General features: G+C 40.0%; 1 protein-coding gene across 2 annotated transcripts in view; it reads right to left on the minus strand.

Annotated features, from left to right (window-relative positions):
- Positions 1-22006, minus strand: part of LOC135240395 (protocadherin-9) — a 222943-nt gene that overhangs the window by 58728 nt on the left and 142209 nt on the right. Inside the window, exon 4 of one of the 2 annotated variants that reach the window (XM_064309810.1) lies at positions 20113-20188. In XM_064309810.1, coding sequence (XP_064165880.1) covers positions 20113-20188 — 76 coding nt within the window. Of the gene's footprint in view, positions 1-20112; positions 20315-22006 lie in introns of both variants that reach the window. The other variant, XM_064309809.1, reaches the window with a different exon arrangement.

Genomic DNA, 22006 nt, shown 5'->3' on the forward strand with positions numbered 1-22006 from the left:
AGTGCAAAGTTCAAATTATGAAATGGGATATTAGTAGAGTTATTTTTTCAAGAAAATAACTCTGTTACCCATTTAATGCTTTAAAATGAATAAAAATATATACGAGGGGTAGTATCAGCATTGTGTAGGTATAAAATAATACTGTTTAACAGTGATGCCTGCAGGATTCATTTGTAAGTGTGTACAGTAAAGACATGCCATGATTGGCTGGGTTATATCTCTCAGCCTGGACACACAGTTGCCTTAGACGACCAGTTTCTTTGCATGCCCACAAGCTGCAGAATGCAAGCACCATTAAGTACAGTTCATCCGTTGCCAAGGGTAACCCGGCCTCACCCAATGAAACGTGCCCAGAATAATGGGACAGATGTGCATGTCAACACCAGGCACATCAGCAGTGGTGGGGGTGATGACTCCATGCGCAGAGCCAGAGGGCTGCTGAGTGATGTCATCTTCCAGGGCCAGACCCACACACAGGGTTGGGCAGAAATACACTAAAATACCTCCAGAATAAATGTGTGTTTATACTCCAATAAAATCTGTGGAAGCTTTGGTGGAACCAGAGATGTGCGGTCAGGGCGGGCAATGTTGGCACAGGGCATTGCTGCCCTCACTGTGTCACCTGACTTCACTTATTTCAGTGCATATATTGTATGCATTGCATTGCATGCATACAGTTGGAGGACAAACCCACAAAATAAGCTTGTAAAAGGCACAAAACTCTACTGCCTTTAGGGGCTTTTTATCCCTAAATAACCCGTCAACATGCAAGGAAATACTGCCCAGCTGGTCTGTGGAGACTGTGGAGATTGTTCTGGGCCCCTTGCAATGTAAAAAATCGCTTTCTAATCCTTTAAAGAGAAGGAAAGCAGTACAGTGCCATTCATCTATTCATTCATTCACTCATTAACTTGCTTACTCTTAAATGCTTACACACTCACTCACTCCCTTACAGTACACACACCCTCTCAGTCACACAAACACACTCACCCGCCCACACTCATACATACTTTCAGTCACGCTCCGCCAACACACTCACTCACACAAACCTGCGCTGTACGAAGACTGTTTGGAGACGCACACAGTGCAGAGGCTTTTCTCCAAGGCAGGACTCTGAGGAAGACCAGCCACGCCACACAATTACAAAGCGACATCACCGACGCGCTCAGCTTTAAATATCAACTGTCAGACCTGCGGATTTACCAAATTGTGAATGACATTTAAATCACCTGCTCATGAATTAATTTCCCATTTTTTACTATGCATGTCAAAAGCCTTTGTGCATCCCAGGGATTTCCTTGGACACTTTCATCTCATCAAGTCAGTCATCGCCGCAGTCCAAATTTGAGATATTTCTGGGAAAAAATGAATGCTGTGCTCTGACAAGATTACATTTTTAGTTATTTATTTTTTTTTGTAACAAGACTGTTCTAGTCACATACACTTTGAGGCACAGACATCACTCTTTTCTGGGTTTCCAAATTATCTTCCAGTCACTGCTAATGATGGTGATGGTAAAGCCAGCCAAAATACAAAAGATTTTACCACCCTACCACACGCACACACACGCACTTCATCACTCCATGCCCCACTTTCTCAACTTGGTCAGCTCCTCTCTGCCAGTGTACGCGCTAAGATTTTCCTAACCTTTCCCTCTCTTCCTCTGTGCATCTGATTTGTCTACGGGAGAGCCTTTTCCACAGATGATAACCCCCCCACCCACCCCCCACCCCCCCGCCTCCCGGCCCAGCTTCTCCCTGATTACTTCTCACCTCGCTTGCTCACCTTGTCTCCACCTGCCAGCTCCTCATCCGTCACTCCACACCCCCGCTTCCGCTAACCTCTTATTAATTTGCCCACCCAACTCATCTGTCCCCGTTTTCTCCATAGGTGAGAAGACCCAGTCACATTCACCAACGGCTTTTTTCTCTCCTTTCTCTTTTCTTTTTTCCCTTTCCAGCTACCCCTGGTACATGTGCTCTTTCATGGGCTCTGTTCTCCCTGGCTGGCTGGTATAAAGCCTGACACGGACAGTGGTTTAGTTACACCGCTGGTGCTCCACACCGGGTGTCATGTCTGCCTTCAGATCTTCATGCTGAGCTAGAGACTTTAATTTTGACTCCAACTCACGGCCCAATTTCTCCTGGATGAAGTCGTGATAGGCAGCCTTCCATTTCACCCAGCTGGAGATTTTTGTACCTGACCTCTTTTTTTTACATTTTATTTTATACTTTTTCTGTTTCTTATTTTTTTTGATCCTTTCAGATGAAACTTTGGTAACTACAAAAGCAACTACTGTATAAAAGACTCTACTTTGATCTTACTTTTGTGCAATAACTGGATCACAGATGGAATTTCAAATGAAAAAATGGCCTGGAACCATAACATCAGTGACGTTCTACAGTAAGTGTGAGCAATGCCATATGAATTAGATATTTTCCATATGCAAATTTGACAAATATGTATGCTGTTTATAAAATGGGAATTTTTATTCTTCTGATAAACAAATATTGCTTCAGCTGGAAATTACATACTGTACTGAATCACCTACAATATTTTTGACACTGCATTCCAACGGTCTTTCTGTTTCTGATTTTTATTATTTTTTTAAATTAAACTAAAGATAATTTCTAGCTACAGTACTGGAGGGCTGCAGTGCCTGCAATTATAACTCCATTCCTGGAGGGTCGCAGTGCCTGCAGGTTTAGCTCCAGTCCTGGAGGGCCACGGTGTCTGCAGGTTTAGCTCCAGTCCTGGAGGGCCACGGTGTCTGCAGGTTTAGCTCCAGTCCTGGAGGGCCGCAGTGCCTGCAGATTTAACTTCAATCATGGAGGGCCACAGTACCTGCAGGTTTAACTTCAATCATGGAGGACCACAGTGTCCGCAGGTTTAGCTCCAGTCCTGGAGGGCCACAGTACCTGCAGGTTTAACTTCAATCATGGAGGACCACAGTGTCTGCAGGTTTAGCTCCAGTCCTGGAGGGCCACAGTACCTGCAGGTTTAACTTCAATCATGGAGGACCACAGTGCCTGCAGGTTTAACTGCAGTCTTGAAGGGACATAGCAGCCGCAGGTTTAAATCCAGGTTTAACTCCAGCAGGCGCCATGGCCCTCTAGGACCGCAGCTAAACTTGCAGCCACTGCAACCCTCCAGGATTGGAGTCTGAGATCCCAGCTTTAAAGTGAAAGCGCTGTATTGCATTTCAGATGAGTTTCTGAAAGACGACTGCATGGTTTAAGAGTTTATCATCCCTTTATGAGCGCCGGGGCTGAGTGGCATTACGTTTAGAGCACAGGCGAGGATTAGGCACTATCGCTGGACCCACTCACCGAGATCAGTGCACGAGGCCGAAGGTGAAGCTTCAGTGGACGGCTTTTAGAGAGAAGACTTCACTCCGCTGTCACCTTACTGTGAAAGGCAGATTTCTTCTGAAAACTTTAATGCTAAGATAAATGTTTTAGAACCACCAAGCTGAGATATTAGGAAACAAAAGCCTTGGAATGCCTTCCATGCTGAGAACTGTGAATATTATTATTATTATTACCATTTGTTTCCACACTCACCAAAATTTACTGTAAGTAGATCCCATGCAAAAACACTTTTCTCAGCAGACTGGTGTAAATCTGGTAATTGGTTAAGGGTAATTGGCAGTAGCATAATAGTGCTGATAAATCAATTTTATTTCTTTCTTTTTCATAAGACTGTTTCCTTACTATTTTTGATTGGGAAAAAAATGCAAATTGAAAAAGAACAGAACATTAAAATTCAAGGATGTGTAGAAAGGCTCAAAACAGCCATTTGTTTACGCAGTGCACTAGAGAGTAGAGAGATTTACCTTCTGCCAAAGTGAATTCATAATATGATTTAACCATAAGAAAAATCACCATAAAGATTAGGAGGTATAAAAAAAAAAAACACCTCCAGAGTGGCATGTCTTGTTTAGCAGAAGAACGGTACCATTGAACCATTGAACGGTATTTCCGTCTCCATCCTGCACCCTCTATGCCCCATCTCCACCCTACTGAAACAGAGCCTGTTGACAATACCCATGCCTTTCAGCCCAACTCTAAAAATAACCCATGCCTGTTGCTTCCTTTGATAATATAAAGAGACAGCAGTCAGTTATACTGCAGAGTTTTAGTATCTATGACAACAATGCACTTTACCAAGCATGATTCCTTTTCATATTCATTTCAGCTGCTCTCGATGCCCACATTACTGCGTAATAGACGGAAATACACATGCAACGCAGACCTAAGTGACAAGCAAAGTGATTGAACCAAGGACAGTTAGTTAATGTGTCCCACGACTCCCCCCCCACCCCCGATATTTAAATCAAGACGCTGTCCCCAGACATGCCTCACCCAAGAATAAAGCTGTGACACAATATTAATTAAAAGTAGAATTTATGTGCACTTTCACAGTTATTAAAATGGGTGGGATTAATGTTTCCTTCCGCAAGAGGATTGTGCTGTGTGAAATGTTTGAGATCCAAGCGTAGACCTATAATTTAACCTCAAACAATAATAATGAAAGACGTGTGGTACAATATTTGGTAAGCAGCTCATCAAAATTGCAACTGAGATTTAAATTAAGATTAGAACATGTCTTCTTATCATTTCAAACAATTCTTTTCACTGAGAATCCTACTTTATTCAGAGATTTCTTCAAACTTATTAACCTTGAGGAAATCTCAGAACATGATTCTTGCTGGAAACTGCTTTAAAAAGAAAGAACTGTTCTCTGAGCAGTATGACAGGAGGTAAGCCTGCTCGTTAAGTCTTACAGTCTTCCCTCAACAATCCCCAGCACGGCCTACCCCCTTAATGGCCGGGATGCCTCTAGACAGTGCTTAACATTTAATAGCGTAGGAACTTTTTGCTTGAGCAACCTTTCCCATTTACCTGACTTCTGAGTCCATCTAATTTCTCTTTGGAGGCAGAAATCCTGTAAATCCATTGTGTCCCGCGGCAACATATTTACTGAGATTTAGGTTTCCAATACCTGTGAGAGATTAATGCCGGCTTCTGATTTATGAATCTTTGTTCCAGGCCGCTGGCTAGAGGTATTAGGGCATGGCTACTCTATATGAATGTTGAAATGTGTACAAATAGCGCCGTGCAATTTATACGTATCCGCGGCTCCGTGGCATCTGTCTCCAAAAGTCTCCACACCGTGTTATCCGACGAGACTGTGAGATGGTTTGGGGGACGGGAGGCATGTGCACACACACAGAGCCAAAACGGCCACGTTGTTTATTTGAAAAGCGACCCGGAGCGTAGGAACTGTGTATCTGTGACAAAAGCCGATATGCAAGAGCGTGCCATGCGCACGTCTGGGGGGCGCTGCATTGATGCCGACAATCCAAAGAAACTCTTCATTTAATGCGCTCGGTCCCCAGTGAAGTCAGCGCATATGACACACATAAACGGCTGCGGCGGCAACACCACACCAAAGCGCCATTTATCTCCTTTCATTTCCATGGCGGACACGTTTGTACAGTGAGATCGGGGCTTTGCATGGAGGAGGTGCGTACTGCCATGTGTCTTAGAGGTAAGGGCGGTGAAGTGTGAGGAAAATCACATCAACATACTGCCGCTCCTACAGCTTGGGGTCTCCAAATACAAAACCGCCTGAACGTTTCCAGGAATCTGAGATCTCATTGGTCAAGACAAGTGTTCATGTTATACTTTGTTGTTGTTGCTGTTAAAAGTAGTAGTAGTAACATAAGAAGTAATAGTAGTAGTAGTAGCAGTAGTAGTAACAGTAGTAGAAACAGTAGTAACATCAGTAGTAGCAGTAGCAGCAGTAGTAGTAGTAGTAGTATTAGCAGCAGCACACATAGTGCACTTTACATTTGCATGATTCATGGATGCATATTGTCAGTGATACCATACCATCACCAATGTATTCAATTCATTATTCTACCTGATACAGGCACTGGGGTAATTGCCCTCATCCTTAACACATTTAATTCCTTACTTTTCAGATGCAGGCAATGGCAATATCATGATCATTGCAAATATATTAAATTCCTTACTTTTTCTGACATCACCATGATCCCTAATCCATTAATTCCCATACTGCCCTGATACAGGCAGTGGAGATATCACCCCCCATCACTAATGCATTTAAATCCTTACGTTTCCTGATACCGACACTGGGTGCCACATTATGATTACATGACACAAAGTAATGTGGCCAAAACCACTATCGACACTGGGGCTGTTAAATCATCATTAAACTGTAATCACACATGGCATTTTACAGTTTTAAATATATACTTATGTACACACAGGCCTGGGTTTGATTAACATCACTGAACGCACCAAAATGGGGGGAAAAAATCTAACATTAACATTTAATTTTGAGTCAAATTTAGAGACTTGTTTAATAGAAGCTTCAGGCTGCAGTGTACACCACCAACAGCACAGGCCTTTGTGACATGTTTATGCTCATCATATGCTTATAGGCTCATCACACAACTCTCGCCATTGTCATATTCCTCTAAAATGTAAATAAGAAGAAGAAGAAGAAGGAAATAAATGCATAATGCAAAAGACATCATGAAACATATAAAATTCACTTTTTTCTCTTTTTTTTCCATCTGATTTAACAGGGCCCCATGTGGGGAACAGCACTGAATGTTGCTCCAGAATGCAGCAGGAAAAATCCTCCGCCATCTCCAAACTATAAATGATGGATGAGGAAATTGTTTCCGTTTTCATGCTAGAAAAACTGAGGATTGTGCTGTTCAGCACTTAGACATCAGCTCCCGCCGCGGCCCTGTGGTTATCACAACCCCCCAGGAGAATGCCCCCACACCCGGCCGCAGTACCGCACTTTAACTGCAGGGCGCTGTGGAGGGCAGAGGGGTAAAGCTCCCCTTCCATCAATACTACAAAGACTCTCCAGCTTGACAAGTGGTTTGACACACTTTTCTCAAATAGAGAACAAATAAAGAACTCAACATTTTCAAGAATTAAGCTATGAAGTATCCACAAAAGTGCAGTCCACATAGCAAGCCACCCCCAACACCTAAGCAGTCACATTGTACCATTCACTATTATCCCATTTCTAACAGGACTATCCAAGATAGTGACTTTCACAATAACAAGAAAACATTTATAATTTGTTACAAACAAGTGCTTAAAACTACAATTTGTAAAATAATATTAAGGATATATTTGACTGAATTTAGTAGTCGAACGTCCTTAGAACAGTTGAAAGTAAATGAATAAACAAATAACACTGTCACAGTGTACCTGTGTGTGTAGCGAGACCTGTATCAGCATTTTCAATGTTCTTGACCCAGGACCAATATGTTTTAATTCTCCTTACTTTGTCATCTAAAAGTGCACCAGAACTCAGTGGTCAGTTAAGATTCATCCCACTATGCTCATTCACTGTCGTCAGTTTTATCTTGTTTGTCTATATCTGAACTAAACACACATTAAATAACATTTAAATAAGTACACTCATAAATGAATATGTGTACACATTGTGTCAGTAATATTTGAACAGACAGAGAGGGAGAGATGCAATTCACATAAATACTGACATACATACAGACATTTTAAAAGTGCAGCAAAATTATTGATTTCAGTCTGTGGTGTTTTTCATTTTTCACATGAAACAGTCTGGATTTTCAATCTGCAATTATCCTTCATGCCGCATTAAAAGCAACTGCTTATTTATTTATTTTGTTCTTCACAAACACAAGTTGCTAGGTTCAGTAATAATTATGCACAAATAATGTGTTTGCATTGGGAAAATAAGCATTTGTATTTAAGAAAGTCGTAAAATGAGCAAACAAACAAATAAATAAATGTTGGTTGAATCCCCATCTGTGTGTTAGCCACAGTCACTGATTCCTCTACACTCATTTTGAACTGACTACTGCTGCACAATTAGTGAACTCATCGAGCTTGTGTGAACTTTTCTTGTGCACATTTTGTCGCAACGGTGTGCATCTGGTTGTTACAGTTCACTGAAAGAGAAATTTGGGAGACGGGTAGATTAAATTTACATTACAACTGACTGTTCACTGTAAAAAGTTGGGCTCTCAATACAAAACTTTATTCTTAACTTTGCATGCTGTCCTATAATGTTTTTAATGTAGTGTTGGATGCAAAGTGGATTGCGTTGTATCTCGTATGCCTCTTTCTGGAAATGGTGTATGCTGAATACATTTTCACTCATTCTGTATCATGCACTCTTTCATTTTTTATTGCGAATGAGGTATGGACTCCCCATTGGAGGTTTATTCACTCCTACATTTGTGAATGGCTCATCCGTGGTTGTCTGTTTTGATCACACATAAAAGGGCTTGCTAATCAAACAGCGGAATGATCAGATTTGATGGTGAAGTGCGCATCTGCATGTTTCTGGGGAAAGGATCTGATTTATGAACGTGAACATGAACACTCCTGAGAACGATGACGCCAGTACTGGCTGCGCAATCATACATTGTCTGGCAGCAGAAAAAAAAAAAACCCCACCGATTGCACATCATTCAATATTTTTCCGCTCTCAGCAAAAGTGGTAGCGCAGGGTAGCCAGTGTCAAAACAGTTAATGACCTCCACTTCCCTGTGCTGATACCTCTGTGCAAAAACATGGGGTCTGTAAACATAAATAGCGTAGAGAGTCTTAACACTGTCACAAATCTGGAAGCATATGCGCGAGGTAAATATTTCAAAGTCTGACGTTTGTGATGTGCCTCATTCTGCTGATGAGGAATTAAGTCACTTAAGCTGATGTGAGCCTGGCCCCAGCAGTCATGAAAGGGAACATTAAAAAGTAAAGATATGCATAACCTCTGTAACAGGACAGGGTAATCACTTTCTCTGTCTGGGATGGCCTAGTCTCTATCTCTAGGGAAGATATAGTTTGTGAGATTAGTGTCCTGCAATCAGACTGAGCCAGTGGGATTTATAGTTGAGCTGGCTTTAACCACTGCCTCCAACTGCAGGCCTACTTACACAAGCTTGCGATACATCAGAAGATGTAACTGGCCGTTGGTTTATTGCCAAAGCTTATCCCTGGAAGTTGGAAAAACTTTTTTTTTCACATAACCTGGTCAGGATCACCATGCTGTAAGGTTATGAGCCTGTCATGCTAGGGAGAGCCTAATACAATACATATCTTATATCAGCTCATCATTTAGTCTGGGACACTATTATTCATCTCATAGGATGTAAGGTAGGTTCATTCTATTTGTATTATCCATCATTTACTCATTTTTGCATACACCTACATGTAACACCAATTCTCCCAATGTCCAACACTGAGGTAATGCTATTTAACAGCAGAGGTTCACTGTAGTGTCTGAATTCCAGCAAAGCTTGACACCCCAACATATTTTCAATGGGTAACAATGCAATTCTACTCTGCAGACTGTAAGTGTGCATCACAGTAGAGAGGCTATTTGTGATTAAGATTTAAACATAGAAAGAAATACAATAGAGTGGAGGTGATAGAAACGGTGGTAATTTAGGTACCATACATGTATATGTAAATGTATAAATGTATATATAATGTATATACTGTACATTACAACGATCGGTTTTAATTGAAAACAAACAGAGAGTCTTTGTTGGAACAAAGAATGCAGTGTTCTGGAGTAAAATCCACTCTATCAGAGCTTGTTCAACATTGCACTTAAGAACATTTAACTTATAAGCAAACAAATAAAAATAAACACACAAATAACTTTTTAGACAAAAAAGTAAAAGATGATATTAAATTAAATATATATATATATATAAACACCATCTTTACGTGTGTGAAATCAAAATAACTCCACACCTTGCTTTTACTCCTTTCTTTTCCAGCCATCTATAAAAAATAAATTAAAAAAAAATCAGTTTTCCAGTTTCAAACATATATTTTTATGAATATTTTTATTATTATTGTTGTTGTTATTAATTTGTTATTATTATTTCTTAGTATCTATTCTCAGTACATTAATTATATTTTCTTATTTTATTCCTACTACATGATCTCAAAGAGTAAGACTATCTAGCGAGCTTCCCTGTCCATAAGAATTAGGCGGTGAAAATAACTACAATGCGCTCTGACGCGTGACTAGATGACACACTCGCTCGCAATAACGCATTAGCTATTGACACAGCCTCATTATTTCTTATTATATATTCTCAGTAAGTTAAATTAATTATATTTTCTTATTTTATTTCTACTACATGATCTCAAAGAGTAAGACATGATCTAGCGGAGCTAAAGAGTAAATCAAGTGTAACGTTAGATGAAATTAAATTGACTGGATGTCCTACGTGAAAAAAACTACAATGCGCTTTCGTGCAGGTTACCCGTGCTAACTGTTGGTTGATTCACTTCTCCAACAGCAATCCTTCTCTCATGTTATCACGACAAAGCTAGATAACATGGCTTAAAATGATCCATGTTAGAAGTGTTTTATCTGCGTTTTTACTGTCTGGTTAGCTTGCTACGATGACGCGTGACTAGATGACACACTCGCTTGCAATCACGCGCTGGCTATTTACACAGCATCATATAGTAGCTAATATCATTATCTCAGATTTAAAAAAAAAAAACAAATGTGGGATGCATTCAATCACCATTTTATTTTGGCTGGTTATTTATTTTAGAATAGAGCGATGTCCTCTTGAAATGTAGATCCTACGCTGCGTATGTGCTCACTGCCACTTCATAAAGGCTTGCTAGCCAGCTAGCTTGCTAAAGTGAACCAAATATGTTAGCTAGCTCGCTCGTTTGATAATGAGGATTGATAAACATAGTGGTCGTATAAACGCATTTAATTAAAACCTTTCACTAAATATACATAACTTTATTGCGGCAATCGAATCTGTGCAGACAAATCTTGCAGTGAAGAATATTGGATGAGGCACGAGTGACAAACGTCTTATTGGAGAAGTAGCACGTCAGCTGCTGCAGTTCACACTTGTATTAGAGCGCCCTCTATTGGATAATTTTAGTAAATAGCAATTACAACGTTCGAACAGACAAGTACAGATACATAATCATTGTATTTTTGTTTATTATACGTATTAAAAAATCGGGACACATCGGCGGCATAACTGCCGATCCCGATGTCGTCAAAAAAGTCAAATAATGGCCGATATATCGGTCGGGCTCTACTACATACCCTTACAGAAATGTAATATACTGCAATACAATGTAAATATGTGGGTGGTTTTGTTAAAACATGCAGACACTTTTCACATATAAGTAAATACATATATTTTGTATATATGTCAATTGATGCAAGAGACTATGCTCTATTCCAGACTAACAATTACCCAATAGACAAATTCAGTACTCCGCTGGATGTTTTTTGTTAGGACCTTTTTTCACAGCAGACGACCGTTCTCAGAAGTGTCCTAGAAGAAAGGTCCTATTGTAAAATGTCTAGCAGAGTATTGAATTTGAGCTATGGTGTAAGGCTTTCTAACACTCAGCACAGACTGTGAATTTTTATGCGTTCCTACCTACAATGGCTGCTTATTGTATTTTTCAAAGTAACTTCATGTCATGCTACTTGAATTGTATAAGAGAGCATGTGTTGGGGCAACAAATGCTCTGATGTTTATTTTAGTTTTAGTGCAAACACTGTCCAGTTTTTCTTTCTTTTTGGCAGTGCAGGAGCAGGCTGTTACTGACTGGGCCTATTGGTGAAACTCTTTCTTTCTTAATACATATAGCAATATCTACTGTTATATGAATGCGGAATCTCATTGTTGATTGGTTCACAGCATGAACCAGCCTCGCTTTGACTGGTTCATGTTGTAAACCACTTTGTTTTGAAGACAAGAACTTGGGCTGAACCCCTGGTTTTAGAACGCAAAATTTAGTATAAACACAGTGTGTGGTGCTGAATTTCTCTCACAACAGCTCTTTCTGTGATTGCTACCAATTTGGCTTGACCTTTCCCCAATATCCTTCTAAAAAAAGTTACCTACTGCAGCTTTAATCTAGCAGAGGCTGTTATCTAGAGTGACTTACAATGAAGGAGAAACATTCAGCTAAGTGCAAGTGCATTAACCTGATTAATACGAACAATAGTGCCAGACCTGGCTAGTACCATTTAGTAAAGATGCAACATTACTAAAGCACTAATACAAGTTCACTATGCTAAGCATGAACTAAAATATAGATTCTGAATGCACACAAATTACATCCATAACATCCATTAGTAAAAAAAAAAAAAAAAAAAAGAACATGGGAGTCTTAGGGGTATGGGTATGGTGGATTGCTTAGATTGCTAATATGTCTTTTATACCTTAAGCCAGGGGTGTAAGACAGAAGTCCGGGAGGGGTTGCAGGTATTTGTGGTTTCCTTTCAATTAACAGGCAATTAACACCTTGGGAACCAGCTGTGTGGATCCTTTAGCCAATAAACTCCAGAAATTATAGTAGTGACATACAATAAAAACCCTTAAACATAAATGTTTATGACTGTAGATAGTGCAGACAGTAACCCCTTTCAAAGATTATCATGCATTCACTCTTTCATGTCCTAGTGGCTACAGTAAGCAACAAAAATACAAGTGCATACGTCGTTTAGCAGTCTAGATCAATTAACGACCTTTAACAGGAATGGAAATTTAATACTTGTGACTTCAACACATCAGTTTCAACAGATTGTCCTGTTTTAAAAATCTTTACAATAGCAGGTCTGTCTTCAGTTCAGTTGACAATTCTGTATTTATGCAATCATTTAAATTTTAGATCATATTTTTGGATAATTCTGGATTAAATCTGATGAATTTCTTTCCGATTGCCGGGCAGTATATACTGACACAACAGTTGATAGTATTTGCTTTTTTGTTTTCATCATTTCCGCCCAAGTGCAAATTTAGTCTAATGATTTTTAATTACTGGAGATGTAACAGGTTTCAGTAACAAATTCAATTAAGCATCCACTAAACAACACCAGCAACTTTCACTCAGGATTCTCCAAATATAGCCAAAATATAAAATAAGAGAGACAAAAAATCACTAGGGGTGGGGTGTATAGATTATGCAGTAACCTTAGCATTTATCCTAATTTACAGTCCGCTACATCTGAAACAATGCTTCTGTTAATTTGTGCTTTCCAAACACACCATCCTGGACATATTAACCGGATAAAAACAAACTGGCCCCTGGAAGGCAACGGATTTTCATCAGCAAACTGGCATTGCACTTTTTTAAATGGTGCATTCATCTTTTACAGCCATCGCTGTTTGAATCTGGGTTCATAGCTAACATGTGGCTAACATGCCGGAGCGCACAGGTGCTGTAATTTAGTTTAACATTCACAGATGTGACTGATTGATCTCGCTCGTGCTCTGAACGCACGTTCATTTGCTCCAAATGTTCCGTCATTCACATTTGTCCAGACACACACAGTTGGCAGGCTTTCTCCTTGTTCCTCTTTTCCTGTTGTTCTTGTTCCTGCTTTTTCTCCGGTTTTGGCAGCTGCAGTCCCATAAATTCATTCAGGAGGGAGGTAAAGTGCACACACAAAAATCCAACTGGTTTTCCTACTTCCAGTTTCATTGTTAATACATTTATGTGTCTTCATGGTCTGTAATAGTTATGTTCAAAATGGCCAAGCATGCTCAGCATTGCATGTTATATAGTCCAGAGACGCAGAGTACATACATAAAAGTAGCCATTTTTTTCTTTGTGTTTGTTTTTAAACTTTAGAAAATTTGAAATGTTTTGCACAATTTTTGCAGCCCTTCACCATATCTAGTCAAGATGTTCACCAACAGACATATGACAGATGCATAACTATAAAGACTATCCATGCGAGTCAATACCCAATGGTACAAATCCTTATTCCGCACCCCACTGCATCACTTCCATTATGGCCAATATACTGTAAGTGTGTGTGTGAGGTGTTGGATAGGTGTAAGGCTAGGCCCCTTAGTTCCAGTGAAGGCAAATTGTAATGCTACAGTCTACAATCACATTCTAGATGATTCTGTGCATCCCCAACAATTTGAGGAAGGCCCGTTCCTGTTTCAGCATGACAATGCCCCCAGGTACGGAGCAAGGTCCATATAAAATGGCTTTGTCGAGAATGGTGTGGAAGAACTTGACTGGCCTGTACAGAGCCCTGACCTCAACCCCAACCAACACCTTTGGGATCAACTGGAAAGCCAACTGCAAGTCAGGTCTTATCACCCAATCAGTGCCTGACCTCACTGATGCCATTCTGGCTGAATGGAAACAAATCCCTGCAGCAGTGCTCCAACATCTAGTGTAAAGCCTTCCCAGAAGAGTGGAGGTTGTTATATCAGCAAAGGGTGGACTAACACCATATCAATGCTCATAATCTTTGATGAGATGTTGGATGTCAGGTGTCCACATACTTTTGGCCATGTAGTGTATGACTGGTATTTGTGTACGGTTTTTTTTTTTTCTTCTGTTGCCTATAGCTCAGGTCAGATCTAGGGATAGCTTTTATGAAAGGTACAAATGATTAAACTTATCTGGAATGTGTTTCAGTCTAAGTCTTCTCGGGTGTGACTGCTGCATTACACACAATGGATCATCAAATATTAACCTGTCTGCCATATATTCCTGTTATCCAGAAGTTCACCGATCTGCTTGCATCTTCAGACATGCGTGTGTCTTACATGACAGCCCTTACATTCAATCACGTGTACTCTGACAGATACAGATATGATTTGCAGATGAAAAATGTTGCATGTGGCTATGGTGGTGAAACCAAAATGTATGTATCAGTGGCACAACGGTATGATAGGTTGCTATGGAAGAAAATGGTGTCTATTACTTATGACGAACATATGAGTGACAGTACACTTCCTTCAGCCAGATAAAACAGTAAAGGATGTGATCAATCTGCTAATATAAAAACAATGGTGCCGTTTTACTAAATGATGGGTACATGGTTTACATTTTCCATGATATCTAGAAAGGCAAACAAACAAAATGTATCACCTTTGGCCAAGGGTGCAGCACTTGCTAAAGGAGGATAACAACCTGTAACCTTCTGGAAATAAGTCAAGACCCTCGCAGCCTGCTCCCCAAGGCAGCTCTGAGACCCATCTAATGTACTGTGATTCCTGACCACTAGGCAAGCCATACTGCACCCTGTGGACAAGTTCTGTGGAATGCACTATAAAATGGATGCTGCTGTAATGCCCAATAAGAGCTGGATGCCACTTCTGCAAACCTTGTATATGGGTTCGTAGGCTGTTTTTATATTGCACACACAGCACAGTTCAGATTTATCTTTACTGGTGATGAGGGCACAAGCCTGAGCAATAAAATGCATATTAGTTAGTAAATACAGTGGTTTGGGGACATACTATACTAGGGAAAATAAGGACAAAGGATTGTGGCTTTGGAGTTGTGATGCAGGGAAGAAGGGGTTGCAGGGGAAAGAGCGACACCCTTGAGCAAAGTACAGTGCATTACATAACTCAAGCAGATGATGAGAAATATAGAGTGAGCTAAGCAATTCTCTCTGGATATGGGCCATCGCATGCATCAAAAGAAGTAAAACAATGGATAAGGGCTAATTACCCCCTTTTAGTTATTAGGTTTAAATGAAATCATCCAAATCACATATGCACTACACAGCAACTAGTGGATTAATGCTTGTAATTATTCCAAACACTATTATTTAAGTTTTTTTTTTTTTTTTGCATTACTATGCACTATTAGAGATAATATTACTACAGTGCATCCCACACTGGGGCAGATATGTAAACCAAATGTTCTTTATATTGTTTTTTTTTTTTTTTTCAAAATTTGTGCAAATTATGCAGTTATTCTATAATGTGTTAAAATAAAAATGTCAAATAAACAAGTTTCTCTGAAACAATGAAGACCCACAGCATGGGCACACTGCTGTAGTTTCCAAATGTAATTCCTCTGGGGCAAAATAAACGAATAAATCGGCTGCGTCTACCTTATTGTCAAAAAATGAGTTGACTTGTTAGAATTATTACACACTTTCACGAAGATCAACTCAGATTATATTCTCAGAGCAAATCAATCTCAAATCTACATTTCCCTTTAGAGCTTTCCCCCAGTTAATTATGACAGTACATTTTTCATGAGATGATCATAGCAGCGTATATACAGTATGTAAGGTTTTGAAATGCCCATTTGTATTTGCAAGCTGAGTCTGTGGCTGCCACCTCCTCTACAAAACCTCTCTGTTCAGAAAGCATGTGATCTCAGCCCCATTTCTTTTCACTCCGCAGTCCACCAATTACACTCACATGGAGCAGCAGGACTGCAGCACGTGTAGTTTGTGCAGGCAGGAAAAGAACCTCTTAACGTGGACTAAATTACTGCAAAAAGTCTGCATTGGTTTGTAAATGTGATGCTGTATTTTACACACCATGATAGCGTAAATATGTATATGAATAGACCACACATCCACTTTTAGCTTGGTCTGTTTACATCGTGAATTGTCCAGTTTAGACAGTTTGTCGCCCAGTCTTTACCAGGTATATAAACATGCTTGAGGAAAAATTATCTTTCTGAATAATTTTAGTCAGTGCTATATTTGGTGACTGCACATATTTATAGCCATGCAAATGTACAGCACATGGCTGCATTTGGGATGAGTTGTGGTAATTTTCCCAGAAAAATAAATTCACTGGGAATTCTGATAATTAAAGACAATGGCGTGCGTCAAACTGATCGAGATTCTCCATACAGGTTTCCATTTCCCAGGAAAAATCTCTGAAAAGTACAGCTGCTCTGTAAGCTGTTGTACAGATGCAGATTCAAGCTTGGACTTGTCATTGGGTGACGATGTGCGGCAAAGAGGACCATGATCTGTAGTAGGGGAGCACCCCTGGCCTCATCCCACCAAGGGTAAGGTTGGTGGTCGGAGGTTGGATATTGTCTGTTGGTTTATGCGTACAAGCTGCCAGCAGTTATAGTAAGTGCTAGTTGTTACCTGTAGTACATTGTGGCCTATAGGCTCTAGATAGTAACTATCACTACTGTAGTACTGTGTGGTCTATAGGGTGTAAATAGTCACTGGCTCTCCTGTAGAATGTACAATAATCACTTGTTTACAGGTGAGATCATTAAGTCCTCATGAAGTCAGACTTAATGACAAAGTGAGAACTTGAGTGGTGAAAGTTGTAATTCCAAATTTTTGTTTATTTACTTATTTAGCTTATCCTGTATAACGTCAGGATATAGAAGTCTGTTATACTGTACATGGTGTTATGTACACCCGATCACCCGGAAAAGCATGTCACCATTAATATCCTTCTTGAAATGCTATTTAGATTTGACAATGCATGTACGTAAAAACAGCAAGCTTTGCCTACAATGCCTTCGGTATGAACTTCAAGATCTGGGAGAAATTATGTACAAATGCATATATTAAATTTATCTTGGCTTAGCTTTAGTGTTGTCTCTCTAAATCAGTATATGCTGCTCTGACAGAGAAGCAATTGCTTGTGCATTCCCTGTGCAAATCTCTTTGAACAAGGAAACGCTTTAATATTAAAAACTACTGCATATTTACACTGTGGAACATCTTAAATATTATGCCACATTTCATTGCCACATATGCACACCATTTTTGAATAAACCCCCACTTGTTGCAATCTTGATACATTTCTTGAATGCCAGCTGATGGATGTTTTGTGTCCCTATATGAAATGGTAAAGTGTGATGTAATCTATATAATCCACAAGAGGAAGGTATTGGCGTGTTGGCTCCAGCTAATTAGCTACCTGAGCCAGGGAAATTGCTGGGAAATAAACATAAATACACAGTGGCTCTCTAGGAATGGAATTGCCCGCCCCATACAGTTTTGTTTCTTATTTATGTTGCACGACTAAAAGCAGCTTGCATTCTGCCATGAACCCGGCAGAAGATTAAAGAAATGTGGGGCAAATGCACCAGGTGCACAACTGATACAAACACAATGTTTCACGAGAAAAAAATAAAAACAAACAGAAATTCCATGGCAAATGTATGTTCTGCACATGCTGCCTTTAACATACAGTGAGCTCCATAATGTTCAGAACAAAGACATATTTGTTTCTTGATTTGGCTCAATACTTCATAATTTTAGATCTGCAATCAAACACATATGGTTAAAGTGCAGATTTAGATTCATGTAAAGCAACTAGCAACGGAAACAAGCAGGAGCTGAAGATGGCTGTAATACAGGCCTTGTATAAAAATTGCTGTAATTTATTTACCACATGTGAATTTCTAGATTACAAATCTAGAATTGTGGCATACAGAGCCACATCAAAATATGTCTTTGTCTCAAACATTATGGAGTTCACTGTATGTAATTGCAACCCGATGGTGCTCCAGATCTGCTTCTCCTCAGTGTGCAGACATTTGCCGGTAACAATCACTCCGACATCTCTAAACATGCTCTTACTGTCTTCCTCATATTGACTTTTATGTCTCCAGTCGACTGAAACCAAATGGATGTTTTTTCACGGATAAAGATTTCTGGGGTTTAATATGGTCTCAAGCCAAGCCAAATGATCTGTTACAAAGAGCAGGTATCTCCAGTAGAGGCAAAAAATAGTTTCTCTTTCTCTCTCCCAAGAGTTCACACAAATGAAAGGACTTTCTTTCGATGGATCATCACCCCTCGCAGGGAAGGGGCGCACCCAGCACCACGCTCTGCTCCTAAAGGGCTGTGACTGAGGGGCGCTGGAGCCCTTTAATCTACAGCGTAGTCTTTGTGAACATGTGCAGCATGCCAGAGGTGGCCCTCTCCTTTGTTCTTAATTACATCATTTGTCCTGGCATTACTTACAACGCAGTCCAATACAGCAGTGTATCATGGGAGACAGTGATATTTAGAGGTGTGTGTGTGTGTGTGTGTGTGTGTGTGTGTGTGTGTGTGTGTGTTTGTGGGGTGGTGGATGAGGTATCAGCTCCTTCTGGGTGTGCGGAACACAAGGAACGTCATGGGCAATGACGTTTTGTTTGGTGAGGGCAAGTGGCAAGATTGGGGAAACAACATTTTCAGTTTGGTCAGAAGGGATAGGATGAATAGACTAAAAAAGGTGGAATTGGTGAATGAAAAAAATAGACCTAAATGGGTGAAATGGTAGTGTTCATATATGATTAAGGCTGGTTGTTTGTCAAGGAAAATATCGGCAATGTCACAGAGCAGTCATGGCAAACTTATTGTAAACTTGTTCAAACTGAAAAAAAAAAAAAAAAAATCTGAATAAACCACAGTGTTATTAAATTACTGAAATTATTAAATTAGGTTAATTAGAAGATCTCAAGCACAACAGTGGGAAACAACTGAAATAACCTGCACCACTTTAGCAACAGCAAGTGCTTGAAGTTCCAAAAAAATGAGAAGGCAGTTGCTGCTAGGACCAAATACAAGTATTGCATTGATAGGCTGGTGCACTTAATTGCTTCAGTCCATTACACAAAGAAAGAGTGCCTTTTTGCCTTTAAATTCACATACTTTTTTGGAAACGCAGCATGCTCAAATTGCATTACTAACGTAATAAAACAGGGTTAAGATGTGTCCATTTTTATTTATTTATAGTTTGTTTTGGTACAACATGTACATAATGAGGTTTAAGTATTTGATGTAGCACCTGTAGTCACTGACAATGTTACCATAACGGTGAAGGAGTGCCTGGCATCAGCAATGTTGACAGGGGCCAAGAAATACTGGATTGCAGCAACTGACAAGGATGAGAATCATGATCACAGCACATTCCAGAATGTGTATGCGTTGTGGCACTTTTTTTCCCCATCATTTGGCAATATGCCTAAAATGCCTGGGCCTACAGAAATCACACTGTAGGTTATCTGAAAATATTGAGAGTAATCATCCAAAACTGACGAAAAAATAAATACATAAATCACAGAAAGCACTAAATAGCGGAAGTGGCAAAAAAAGAGAGAAAAAGTGTTGGATCTGCCGAAAAATGGCAAAAATCAAAAAATGCGTGACACCCACAACTTCCGTGACAAAAACCCAGCCACATTTATAGTGCTGTGTCTCCTTCTCTTTCCCTGTCCAGAGTAGCATCTGGAGCAGGGTGTGGGTGGGGGGGAGAGGGGGGCCGGGTCAGACGAATCGATAAACAGGAAACGGGTTGTGAGCACTCACCGGAGTTGGGGTCGGAGTTGCCGTCGGCTTCGGTCCTCTTGTCGGGGGAGGCCTGTTGGTAGAAGTCCTCCTGCGGCTGAACCAGAGGGAGAGGGTGTGAGAGGAGATTCCCACTGCACGCTGGCTCCTGATCGCCCAGCCCGCTGTCACTGCAGCTCTCCTGAGAGCCGTCAGGCAGGTGGAACGTAACGCGCCGCTGCGACTAGAACCAAGAGCGAGAGGACAGAACACACCCCCGTTAGTCCTCCTCTCGGTAAGGGCAGAACCAAAACCCAGACCTGGGTCCCATCAGAAGTCATCTTCAGATCTGACTCAGAGCCAAATGTTCGCTTTGGTGGCTTTGGTATATTGGTGGTGAAAGAACTTTCATTGAATTTTTAAATCAAAGTTAAGGATAAGTGTTGATGAAATCCACATCTCAGTTTAATGTACCTGATGAAAAAAGTGATATGCACCAGTAAAATAAAAAATTGAAATAAAAAAAGTCAAAACCACTGACACAGAATAGGTAGAAAAACTGAAATTTAAATGAGGGCAGGTGCAGATACAGTGATTATATGATAATTTATTTTATTAGATGGCTTTTCATGAGCCAACTCCATTTGGTCGCAACCATGATGGTGCTCCGCCTATGTTCTTGCCTTCTTTCATGGAAGGCAGTCTCGTGTGGCACATGCAAATTGCTTTCCTTCTTTTGGGGGGAAATTCTTTCCAATGGAACATATTTGATGATGACATCTGGGGGGATCACAGCTCACCCTTCACTTTCTGAGCACAGCCCCCACTCACTTAATTTGGGTTTTGGCATAGTTTTCTGACACGCTTAAGCAGAATTCATTTTCAGAAACTCAGCTTTGCCTTTGGTCTGCGCTCCAAACATTCCAAACCTCCTCCTATGAATCACCCCAAAATTTTTTGAAATATAAATGAACATCACATTAGGATCTTAATAGTTTCCCCATGTGACTTTATATCATTTATATATTATTGATAGATGGCTCAATCAACAAAGCACACAGCTATTTCAGATGGGAAATAGTTTAGGATTGCTTGCATTATATTGTGAAGTGGACAGGATATTTAGCCCATCTTTGCTTGATTTGATATTTAATCGATAGGAAATCTATCAAGATTCCACACTTTGAGCATCACTGCTAAATATTTCACTGAAATATTTGTGAGATGCATTTCTTCATGTGCCAGCCTATCGCTTGCTCATTTATTTGCATGATTAAGATTTATTTATTTATTTGTATTATCTTCCAAGATCGCCAAAGCAATGGATTTTCTTTCACCCAAAGAAATGTCAGCAGTCATTAAAACAATATTGCCAAATCTACTCATTCCTGACACAAAAAACAACTGAAAAACAGATTCTCACAGATGTATTGTATATCCTAAAGATTTGCACAAGTAGGATCCATGCTGTCAGATGTGTTTTTTGTTTCCTAAAAATGACTAAGAATCTGAATTAGAAGAAGGCAAATCTTGGTCTGATCCTTCACACATGGGTTATGTAGCAGCAACTGCTGCCACTAAAATACAGGCAGATTGACATTGTATGGGAAGCGACCGGACTTGGTTAATGCTACCAAGTGGCTAACTAATCAGATTTGTTGGCTACATAAAGGAACACATTGGGATTTCTAATTTAAAAAAAAAAAAATTTATGGCTACACAGTATAGTTAACTGTTCAATTTCTTAAATATACAGTAGGCTGAACTAGGTTCTGTTTTATATAGCAAATAATTACCCATATTATTTTCTTACATACCACTTGACAAACTTGGAACAGAACAAAATGTGTTATCTGTAACTTGAAGATACAAAATCAGTTTGTGTGCAGACACAAGCGACAGCAGGCAGCCATTTTTTTCTCATTCGTAAGCAAGG

This window comes from Anguilla rostrata, chromosome 15 (assembly GCF_018555375.3).
Source record: "Anguilla rostrata isolate EN2019 chromosome 15, ASM1855537v3, whole genome shotgun sequence".
In the NCBI taxonomy this organism is placed as follows: domain Eukaryota; kingdom Metazoa; phylum Chordata; class Actinopteri; order Anguilliformes; family Anguillidae; genus Anguilla; species Anguilla rostrata.